This window comes from Cladophialophora carrionii, assembly GCF_000365165.1.
Source record: "Cladophialophora carrionii CBS 160.54 unplaced genomic scaffold supercont1.4, whole genome shotgun sequence".
Taxonomy (NCBI): Eukaryota; Fungi; Ascomycota; class Eurotiomycetes; order Chaetothyriales; family Herpotrichiellaceae; genus Cladophialophora; species Cladophialophora carrionii.
The window spans coordinates 1,623,686-1,634,659 of record NW_008481829.1 but is presented as its reverse complement, the minus strand read 5'-3'; the positions used below and the strand labels follow the sequence as shown (position 1 = coordinate 1,634,659).

Genomic DNA, 10,974 nt, shown 5'->3' with positions numbered 1-10,974 from the left:
CCTGGCATCGCGGGCAATGCGGCTTGGGATGGAAGCACCTACAGATGTCCTGAAGGATCGAACATCTTCCTGGAGAAGTGGTGCTGTCCAGAAGGGTACGAGTACGATACCAACAGCGGCCAGTTCACGTCGTTCATATGCTGTCCAATCGGTGAGAATTTGACTTCTGTTCTTCTTCATGTCGGCTCAGCTGCTGATACGCGCGTAGGAGGCCCAGAATGTTCTCAGCAGGTTCTGGACTGTCCCATCTGTGCCGACTCCAATTGGGTATACTTCGACATCGGCGGAACCAATGTTCCACCGACATTGCCCTTTTGTTGCGAACAGGGTTATGCCCCAGGTGGATTGCCGGAACCACAACCTGCGAATGTGTGCACTTCCGGGGCAAATCTGTGGACGGACTATGCGACGGTAAGTAGGCCCATTCTGACAAAGAGGGCGTGCATGAGCTGAGACCCTTAGGCATCACAATGTGGACAAGTTGCGGATGCTACTGGAAGCCCATCTCCAGGGACGACTTCGGCGACGCCCACCGACTCGGGAGAACAAAGTGCGAGCGCCACATCGGCACAGACAACAGCGACGGCGGATGCAACGACTGGCGGTTCATCAGAGTCTGGAGCGGACTCCAGCCTGAGCTTCTCGGCGCATCTCTTGCTCATGACCATGTTGCTGCCTGGGATTTTGATGGTGGTGATGTAAACACAACAAAGAACAAAAGAGGCTGGGCTGGTTTGGCGGGCGAAGGTACTTGTACTCCGCCGTACTGTACCTAGGTACTCCGTACTCCGTAATTATTATCGCGCCACCAGAAACCGAGATAGGCGTGATACGGTGGAGCATGACGCGCGCGTGAAATTAAATAGGCGACACGTAGCGGGCGGCGTTTACAGTTCGTTAGGTGGCGTTCCAGCCTCGCGTGGCTTGAGATAGCCGAATTGAACCCCCCCGCCTGGGCCTGTTTCCAAGATCCAACCACGCTGATTTCATCCTTGACCGCCAGTGGTACGAGGAAATAGAAAGGCGGGCTTCTCTGCACAATCCCGCCTTGTTTGTCTTGCAATCCTTCTGCAACCTTTGCTATCTTTGCACTGCTGGCCCCTGTCCGCACAGGCTCGAACACACGTGCTGCTGCAGCTGTCAGACTGCTCTTCCTGTTGCCCGACGTGAACGGCGGGGCCATCCTGCATCCATTTCGGTACCTAATCAAACCACCCAGCAATCTCAACGAACCTTGAATCACGACGCGAGCACCATCCTTTCTCACTTCGAAGTGATCTCAGTCGCAATCAGTGGGTGCTGCGCCCCGATCAGCCTTTACGAGCTCGTAGCAGAAAAGGGATGATCTGCTGATCGGGTTACCTATCTTGTCCAGACCCTTGGCTTCAGGATCCGGTTCTGGCAACACGATCTTATTGCATCATCCGGCACCATGTCGCAAGACATGTTTAATCACGGCGTTGGAGCCCTGGCACATCCAGACACGCGCAATTTGCCATTCAATTTCGACCAAGACGATTGCGCTTTGTCACTTCCGCCTCCGCCGGCTACCAGAGGCCATCAACGATCGAGAACCACCGTCGACCTTCCACCTCTCTTCACCCGAACGCAGTCTTCCTCTCCCACCCGGTCCTCCGTATTTTCATTTTTGCGACCGGGAAGCACTAGCTCGGTGTCTCCAGAAGGGGTACCGACTGCAGAAGCAGACGAAACCGCTAGCCACGGGCGATCACAGTCACCTACCAAGAGGAGGACTGGCGGTCTGGCGGCTTGGTTAGAAGGAGGGTCATCTGCTCCAGTGAATATAGGACTGGTCCCTTCTCCGCAAAAAGAGAGTCTGGATCCCGTCGAGGAGGTCGGCACAACTGGTGAGCTCTCCTCCTCGTGTCGAGACTCGCTGGACGCCTTGACAAGACGACCCCAAGTGAAACCCACTTCCTCCGGGCAGACATTATCCACCATGTCGAAATTCAATATCTTTAGAAGGAGTACCACTACCCTGACGTCTCCGGAGGATATGGATGAATTGGCTCAGCTCGATGTCGACGCGGCCCTCTTCCCGCATGGCCGGCCGGACGAATTTTCCCCGGCCGCATTTAAGAATCTCCAACAAAACGCCGAGGGAACAATACGACGCTTGCAACTGGCCTACCGGGAACAGCGTCAGTCGCTACGTGCGGTCAACTCGACGAAAAATGTCCAGGCAGACGAATTGGAGGCCGCGGAGACGAGAAACGAGCACTTGAAACTCCAACTGCAGGAGATGGCCGAGCGAGCGGCAGAGCAGGAGAAACTGATGATAGAGATGAGGGCGCAGCTGCAGGCTCAACGGTCATCTCACGAGACCCACCAGCAAAGCATCAGGATGGTGGCGCAGGATCAAGATGGGCCCCCTCGACCCAAGTACCGCCGCTACCGCTCGTCCGACGTCTCGACATCAGGAGAATCTGAAGCTGGCTCAGAAGTGAGTTCAGTGGTCAGCGTCTTCTCAGAACAGTTGTCGATAGCTCCATCGCATGCGACGTCACTAGAATCATCTGAAACCTCTGCGAGAGCGGACTGCCCGAGATGTCATGGCATGAGACCCTCGGACGCCTGGGATGTGGTCGGAGTGATGAAGATGGAGTCGGCGGCCTTGAAGCAACGGATTGCCGTCCTGGAAAGCGCGCAAGACGATGCTATGGATCTCATCAACGGACTGAAGCTATCGTTTTGACCATTGACCCACGTGTCGTCATTTGCTATATCTCAAGATACCCTGATTGTGGACGCATTACGCCGCATAGCTTGAACACTATCATGTTGTGAATATGAACATCTTTTCATTCACGGAGTACATCAATACACAAGATTCAGACCATTGCTGTATGAGCAGGTCACGATCCTCCGTCCGTTCGTAATGGCCAGCATTGCAGTTTGGCCGTGGAAGGATTCTCTGTACCGCATACCGCGTAATTCGTATTGGTCCAAGCTACGACGAGGCTAGAACCCACACAGCCCAGTCACGTGCCCGGCCCAGTGCTCCCAGCCACCTCGCTTCCCACTCACTTCCCACTCACTGACCAAATCACCAGCCACTGGGAGCCTGGATGGATCACCAATCCACGTCCGTGTACGTCGACATTCAGCTCCCTTGGGTCGGCAACATGCTGCGCACTGTTTCTCATCCTTTCCAACGTCACAAATGCTAGTGACTCCAAGGTGAACCGTCGCGAGTCGAATCGCTGGTAAACGAGGCTTCAGTCCTTGCAATCGTTTGAAGCCGTTTTTTTAAACACCCTCTACCATCTGATGATACCTTTTACTTTGTTGCTGACCGAATAGTTCCAACATGTCCTTCAGTGGACGGACCCCGGAATCACTGCTCCCTCGTTCCGACTCGAAGAATCCGGCTACCACGTGCAAAGGTATCACCTCAACTGGCAGACCATGTCGACGTTCGCTTGCTGCTTCACCGAAGAATTCGCCCACACCGTCTCCAAGTCGAGATAACGGAGTACTGGCGGTCCTTGATGAACAAAATGCAGCTGCTTATTACTGCTGGCAGCACAAAGACCAGGCCGAGCAATTGGCCGCGCAGGGTGGGCGAACCAAGTTGCATCCATTGAAAGAGAGGTCGAGCATCGATAGCCTTGTCGAGCATGTGGGACTACTCGACTTGGATGAAAACGTTCCAGAGAACAGGAAGCGACAACGCCAAACCGCCGGCACCAAGCGGAGGGACACCTTACCGCCGGGCTGGAACCAGATGCAGAGTCCACTTATGACAGTGCCAGAAGAGATTGTACATCGCAGAAAACCACAAGTCCGGCCTCCGCCTCCCCGATCGAATGTGAAACTGTCCTGGGCGTGTTGCATACAGGCTGACCATGACGATTTGCCTCCCCCGCGGGTTCGGAGAGACGACAGGAACAGGCCACCCCGACCTCATACAAGTACAAGCCAGTCACCGATCGCAGTACGGCCCGAGATGCGTCAGCAGTCCGCCATCAAAGCAACTCGACCCTCTCAGCCGAGTCCAGCACCGTCCCATACAGAGACACTTCTATCACTTATACCTTCCAGTCTGTCACCTCAAACGACCTCGGCATTACTCGCCGAGCTGTCACGTCCGTTTTCTCCGATGGACGAAGCTGGCTATATCTATATCTTCTGGCTAACCCCGGAGACGGAGGCCTCCAGACCTGACGACGAGACAGCTTCATCTCTGCTCGATGACGATGACGAGTTTTACACCAAGCGAAAGACTCAAGCGCTCGCTCGGTACGCCTCTGTCCATCGTCCATCAAACTATGCTCATCAGAAACGCACCATCACACTGAAGATAGGTCGCGCAGCAAATGTCCACAGGCGTATGACTCAGTGGACCAAGCAATGTGGACAAAATATAACTCTGATTCGATACTATCCTCATGAACGAAACAAGTCGGTGTCAGGATCGGCCGGTCCGGGTGCGACGAAGAAAGCGCCACATGTCCACAGAGTCGAACGGCTGATCCACCTCGAGCTCGCAGGTAAGAGGGTTGTCACAAACGAATGCGACCAATGTGGACGGGAGCATCGAGAGTGGTTCGAGATCGACGCAACCAAGGAGGGATTGAAGGGCGTGGACGAGGTTGTGAGACGATGGATTGGCTGGGCGAAAAGACAGCAAGCTCCGCTCCAACAGTCGCAGTATTATTAGCGGTGGCTGTCCTGGTTCGACCATGTCAGATCTGTCACGTTTGGGACGAGCAGCCATAGATTTAGAAGTTCGTAATGGGAACAAGCATACTTACACAGTACTTGGCTACGATGATCCGGTGCTACCGAGGGGAATGCTGGGTACTCACATGCTCCAACAGATCGAAACTTTCGCGTTCCTGCACGTGTGTCCCATCATTGGATAGGCGAGACTTCCTCTCCTCCATATGGTCTTAGATGAGAGCACGCTCAGCAATGGGCGCACCTTATTCGCCAGGTTCGGGGGTTCAGCCTTGCCTTGGTCCAACACGAAACAAATCTTCGCGGCAAAGATGGTCTGGACGATATGGCAGTATTCCAGCGCTGTGGTTCACGTGGCCATGGCTAAGGAATGAATGTCGGCAACGCATGAAATGGATGAATTTTGAAAGAGAAGTGAGCAAAGGTGAGAGAGGGAGAAGGGATTTGACCTTGGTTAAGCCGCTATGGCTACAACCTCACCGTGCGTCCGAGGGTGCATATTACACCCACGGTGATCTTATGTCCTAACGAACGCGCCTAGGAACCAACGCACGTCCGAAACGACAGAGCAGCAAGAGTACGAACACGCCATCCTTCGTCAGCACTACCCCGACGACAAACGCCGGCTCGACCTGAGGCATCTCGCAGGAGACGAGCCAGGAATGCCCGACCGGGGAGGAGAAGACGGCAGAGACGGCAAGGACGAGGATGGTCATGAGAGGCCGTCCTCTTCACCGTCGGCCGGCTCGTCTGGCGCCCGCGCCAAGGTCAAAGGGAAACTCAAGTCGTTCTGGAATAAGACGGTCGTGCCGGCCTTCCCCGAGGCCATCGCGGACATCTCGATCATCAAGGCCGCACTGAAGGTCGAGGCCACAATCACCAAGGACTTGAGGGACACCAGCCGGCATCCGGAGGTTGCCCAGTCGGCCACGGTAAGAAGAGGATTCGAACTCGCGCCAGAAGAAATGCGGTTCCGCGACGTGAGGAAGGTCAAGGTCCGGGATGCGTTCTGCCGATACCTGGGTCTTGACCCTGCGGAGGTGCATGTCGATGATGTGCCCATTGTGGCGTTTGGCGGGTCGGGGGGAGGGTACAGGGCCATGATTGGCATGTTGGGCTATGGGGACGAAATGAAGCGCACTGGCCTGTGGGACGTGTTGACGTACGTGTCGGGCGTGAGTGGGAGCTGTTGGAGCCTGGCCGCGTACTATACCTGGGCAGGCACCAGTATGGACGCCGTGATTAGGCATTGCAAGCAGAGGTTGCATCCCCATCACCCGTTGTCGCCGGAGGCGATCCGGGAGGTGTTGCACGCGCCGGGTGGGCCATCAAAGACGCTCGGTCCGTTGGTGCAGAAGCATCGAACGGGGCTCTCGACCGTGGCGATGGATCTGTACTCGGTCTTCACTACGGGCCACCTGTTCCTGGTGCATGATCCAGCTTTAGAGCCTCCCGGATCGCACGGAAGGTCCGGGGTCAAGAAGGAGGTAGCTGGTCAGCACGAGCAGTGGTTCAAGTGGTCGTCAGCAAATGCCCATCTTGTGGATGGCCAAGAGCCTCTACCCATTCTCACCGCGATCCGGCATGAAAGGCCGTGGAAGGACTGGGTCGATCAAGAACACCCCTTCAAAGACGCAGACCCCGGGGCCAAGGAGCATGAAGAAGCACAAGATGCGTGGTTCAACTGGTTCGAGATTTCGCCCATTGAGGTGGGCTGCGATGAATTGGAAGCATGGTGTCCGACGTGGGCGTTCGGCAGGCCGTTCGAGAAGGGCCGCGATACCATGCAGATACCCGAGCAGTCTCTGGCATTGCTACTGGGGCTATGCACGAGCGCGCCAGCAGGGCCATTGACCTCGTACCTTGCGACCATCAAACGGAGCCTCCCATCGGGGTTTATTGGCAACTCGATCAACGACATGGCCAAAGGCGTTGCGCGGATGTGGGGTGAGAAGGGCACTGAAGAATTTCAAGCGCATCATCCGCTGCACGCGGTCAACGAACATAATTTCATGTTCCACCTGAGCAAAGGCGAGAACAAGGACACCCCGTCGCCGCCGATTGAGAACTCGCCCCGTATCCACCTCATCGACTCTGGGATGGACAACAACTGCCCGACATATGTCATGCTCCACCCTCGCCGGAATGTTGATGTAATCCTGAACATGGACGCTTCCAGTGACGTGTTGAAGGGCACTTTCCAGGACCGGGTCGACCAAATCGCGAGTCGAAGATGCCTCAAGTTCAGCAAGCGGTATCCTGAGCTCCAGGCCGGCACAGACCCTAAAAATCCCGACCAATTCCAGGGGCTGTATGCCCAGATCTACGACGGCTCCATCCTCGTTGACAGGCCTGAGGAAGTCGTCGACTCGTACGGCCACACGGTGACCAATCCACCTGCACCGCCCTGTCTGCATGAGTCGACCATGATATACCTCCCCCTCCTGCCGAATCAGGGCGCGGTGCCGGACTTTGACCCATCGACCGCGAAGTTCTCGGGCTCGTATAACCTTGTGTGGACGCCTGACCAGGTGGAGATGTTGGTAAGGATATGTTGCGCGAATTTCAAGGCCGGCGAGGAGACGATCAAGATGGTGCTGAGGGAGCAGTGGCTGAAGAAGAGGGCGAAAAGGGAGACTGCCGCTGCTAGTGTCTTACCTCTGGCTGATTCTCCTGGGGAGGCATGTGCATAGGTTGAGAGCCGTTCCTGATGTTACCCTGCAGACTCCTGGCAAAGCGACCCAAGCGACAAAGATGGAGAACATCGGGCGACTCCGGAAACCGGAACCCCCAAGAACGCCAGGGTCGCTCTCATGGTGCGCGACCGTCAGAAACTAGCAAGAGTCTCCAGCATGTTCGCATAGCAGAGCACACAGTCTAGCATAAGAAGGATCAGGTGGCGACGAAGCAGAGTAGAGGGGTCGGACGTACGTACTTGGCCATGCAGGGCCGGCGGATCGGGATACTGCCGTAAGGGGTATGTTGCGAGCCTGCCGTGCGCCTCGTTCCGGTCAAGCTCTCCGATCAGATTGCTTATGTATGTTGCCCGATATTTCGCGACCTTCTAGAAGCACTGGGGTCGATTGTCACACGGCACTGGATACCATTGCGGAGCCCAACAGAGCAGGAGGCGTGCTCGTCTCATGCACGGATCACGCACGGAACAACCCGGGACAACGGGTCCCGATGCCAAGCCTCCCGCTTTCCTCTCCCACACAAAGTGTGATTGGCGCATTTCCGCTTCGCAGTAATTCGAGTATCTTTCCGCAGTGTACAGTATCTTGCTTCTGCTGGAGTCGCGCAAGAACCACGACGACTGGGTGTGACGATGCGGCCACCGAACAGCCTATGATGCTCTAGGCTGAATACCGCGACCTCCATTCTGTCTGCCTCATCACCAGCCCCGGACGGCGACCGGCTCGACCAACCGCTGTGGGACTTCGCGTCCGTAGCGACATGATGCTGCCCAGCTCCGCCCAGAACGCCCGGTGTCTTGGTCCTCTTGGTATGCTGCTAATGTAGATCCTCCACCTTTTTGACCCCGGCCCCCCAGATTACTGCCTCGATACGATAGGTCCGCGACTTGTCCCGCCTTGTCATCTTCCTTCCCACAGGGCGCTGTGCCCGCCCCGACGTGACATCGGCCCAGCACGACGATTATCGCCGAATGCACGTCGACAATTACTGTGTGACAGCTTGTCCGGTGGCGTGCCGTACAAGATTACTCGGCCATGCTTGTCTAGGTGGTCAAGATGTGCTTGTGGCTGGTCCGACACGAGCTCTATTTGTGGGCCCTGTTGCAAGATAGGCGGAACGACTTCATGAAATCACCAAGCAGAGTAAGTTATCGGCCAAGGTGCTGATCCTCCCATCAATAGAGTCACGTCAGCCCACCATTACCCCCTCCGCACTGCGTTCTCGTGGCCCTGGACCAACCGCATCGTCTAGCCGCAGCGAGCAGTTACACAGTACTGGGACTGGGAATTTTAAACGTGGTCGTCTATCACGTCCGCCTCGATTCGCCGTTGTCAGTCCGGGATCGGCTCGTCTGCGAGGCGCCTCCCATCCCTGGTCGACAATGGTGCAACCATAAAAAGGCTGCTCTGTCCCTCGAATCCGTGCCATCCAACCTTCTCATCTGAGATTGTCAGTGCCACGGATCCCGAACCTAGTCATCACTCAGACCTGCCTGACCTTTCTATCTGCTCCCAACCATGGCCGAGACAACCAATCCCCCGGCTGACCCCATTGTACGAGGCACGTGGGCGACGGCGAAACAGTCCTGGTCTGATCTCTTCACATGGAAGCAGCGAGTCGCCATCACCAACGACTATGGCGAGACCTACTGTGAATGGCAATCGCCACGCCCACTGAGGAACCCCATCAGCCTCTTCGCCCAACTCAGCGCAACAGACTGGCTGTTCTTCCTGGTCGGTCTGGCAGCATGGACCGCCGACGCCTTCGACTTTCACGCCCTGTCGATCCAGACGGTCAAGCTGGCAGCGTATTACGACACCAGCAAGACCAACGTGTCCACCGCTATCACGCTGACTTTGCTCCTTCGTTCAGTTGGTGCGGCCTTCTTTGGGCTTGCCGGAGACAAATTCGGTCGGAAGTATCCCATGGTCGTCAACATGATCATCCTTGGCCTGTTGCAGGTGGCAACCATCTACAGCGCCACCTTTAAGCAATTCCTGGCCGTCCGCTCCCTCTTTGGTCTCTTCGTGAGTGGTCCACCTCGCGATACTCGCGGTCTTCCCCGGACAATACTAACCTTGGATGCTGCAGATGGGCGGTGTGTACGGTAATGCCATCGCCATGGCTCTCGAGAACTGCCCAGTCGACGCCCGTGGCTTGATGTCCGGCATCCTGCAGCAGGGCTACTCACTCGGCTATGTCATCGCCGCGTGTTGCAACCTCGGCGTTGGTGGCGAAACCGACTCCTGGAAGACCGTCTTCTGGATCGGCACCGGCCTCTCCATTGGCGTGGGCTTTATCCGCTTGTTGTTCCCCGAATCAAGACAGTTCACCGAAGCCAAGAGAGCGGGCAAGGGCCACACTTCGTCTGCCAGTGCATTTTGGGTGGAGACGCGCAAAATGCTGGCTCAGGAGTGGCGCATGTGCATCTACTGCATCATCCTGATGACCTGGTTCAACTACTACTCCCACACGTCGCAGGACAGCTACACCACGTTCATGCTCACGCAGAAGGAGCTCAACAACAGCGCCGCCAGCCGTGCGTCGATCCTCATGAAGACAGGCGCTTGCGTTGGTGGCACCATCATCGGATACATTTCCCAGTGGTTCGGGAGACGTCGATCCATCATCGTCGCGGCCATCATGTCCGGCATCCTCATCCCGGCCTGGATCCTGCCCACCACCGAGAGAAGTCTTTCGGCAACAGGTTTCTTCATGCAATTCTTCGTGCAGGGTATGTATATTCCAAACAAAGCATTCATTCGTAGCCGCTTTGGAATCTAACCCGGTCTTTTTCCCGCAGGCGCCTGGGGTGTCATTCCCATCCACCTGAACGAACTCTCGCCGCCGGCGTTCCGCTCGTCCTTCCCCGGAATCACGTACCAACTCGGAAACATGATCTCTTCCCCGTCAGCACAGATCGTCAACGCGATCGCCGAGAGCAACCTGGTCAGAGCCGTGGATGGGGAGCTAGCTCCAGCCTACGGGCCGACCATGGGCGTGGCAACCGCCATCATCGCCACAGGTAAGCCATACATACGGCCAACTGAGTTACTGGTCGGCCAACCGCTTCATTTCATCTTTGGACCACCAATGACAAAAGCTAATGCACGGGTACTGTAGGCATTGCTGTGACCACGGCGTTCGGCCCCGAAAGAAGAGGCGCCAAGTTCGAGCTGGCCAAACCTGCTGGCGTGCAGGAGGAGATGAGGCGCAAGAGCGTCGACGTGGAGAGCCAGGCCGAAGAGAAAGCACGGGTCGCCGAGACCGAGGTGGTTGCGGAGAAGCACTGATTGATGAGTGATCACACCGGGAAGGAGCGTTAGATATGTACCTGCTGGCTCGGTTCGGGACCCTGTCAGGAACCGATCGTGATAGACGTGGGAGGGTGTTGATCGGCCCGTCGAGCGGAGCATGGATAGAGCGAAGTGATAGGCATGAATGTGGACATGGTTGCCCCGATGGGATAGATACCCCCTGCGCAGCCACGCGGACGGAGGTCATGCCTCGGCCGCAGGTACGCTGTAGCTATAGCTGTAGCTGTCGCTGCAGTTGAACTTGTTGATTACCCCC

At 56.4% G+C, this 10,974-nt stretch overlaps 4 protein-coding genes across 4 annotated transcripts; all 4 read left to right on the top strand.

The window, feature by feature from the left end:
* Positions 1 to 1,432: 1,432 nt before the first annotated feature.
* Positions 1,433 to 2,716, top strand: G647_05256 (uncharacterized protein; the record flags this gene model as incomplete). Its single annotated transcript, XM_008729587.1, has 1 exon — positions 1,433 to 2,716. One exon carries the CDS (start codon positions 1,433 to 1,435, stop codon positions 2,714 to 2,716), a length of 1,284 nt encoding a protein of 427 aa, XP_008727809.1.
* A 615-nt stretch (positions 2,717 to 3,331) lies between these two features.
* G647_05255 (uncharacterized protein) lies at positions 3,332 to 4,684 on the top strand (the record flags this gene model as incomplete). Its single annotated transcript, XM_008729586.1, has 1 exon — positions 3,332 to 4,684. One exon carries the CDS (start codon positions 3,332 to 3,334, stop codon positions 4,682 to 4,684), a length of 1,353 nt encoding a protein of 450 aa, XP_008727808.1.
* Positions 4,685 to 5,366: 682 nt separating this feature from the next.
* On the top strand, positions 5,367 to 7,397 carry G647_05254 (uncharacterized protein; the record flags this gene model as incomplete). The annotated part of the gene is made up of 1 exon (XM_008729585.1): positions 5,367 to 7,397. The coding sequence occupies one exon, from the start codon at positions 5,367 to 5,369 to the stop codon at positions 7,395 to 7,397; it is 2,031 nt and encodes a 676-aa protein (XP_008727807.1).
* Positions 7,398 to 8,918: 1,521 nt separating this feature from the next.
* Positions 8,919 to 10,694, top strand: G647_05253 (uncharacterized protein; the record flags this gene model as incomplete). Its single annotated transcript, XM_008729584.1, has 4 exons — positions 8,919 to 9,428; positions 9,493 to 10,135; positions 10,205 to 10,426; positions 10,525 to 10,694. 4 exons carry the CDS (start codon positions 8,919 to 8,921, stop codon positions 10,692 to 10,694), a joined length of 1,545 nt encoding a protein of 514 aa, XP_008727806.1.
* Positions 10,695 to 10,974: the final 280 nt, after the last annotated feature.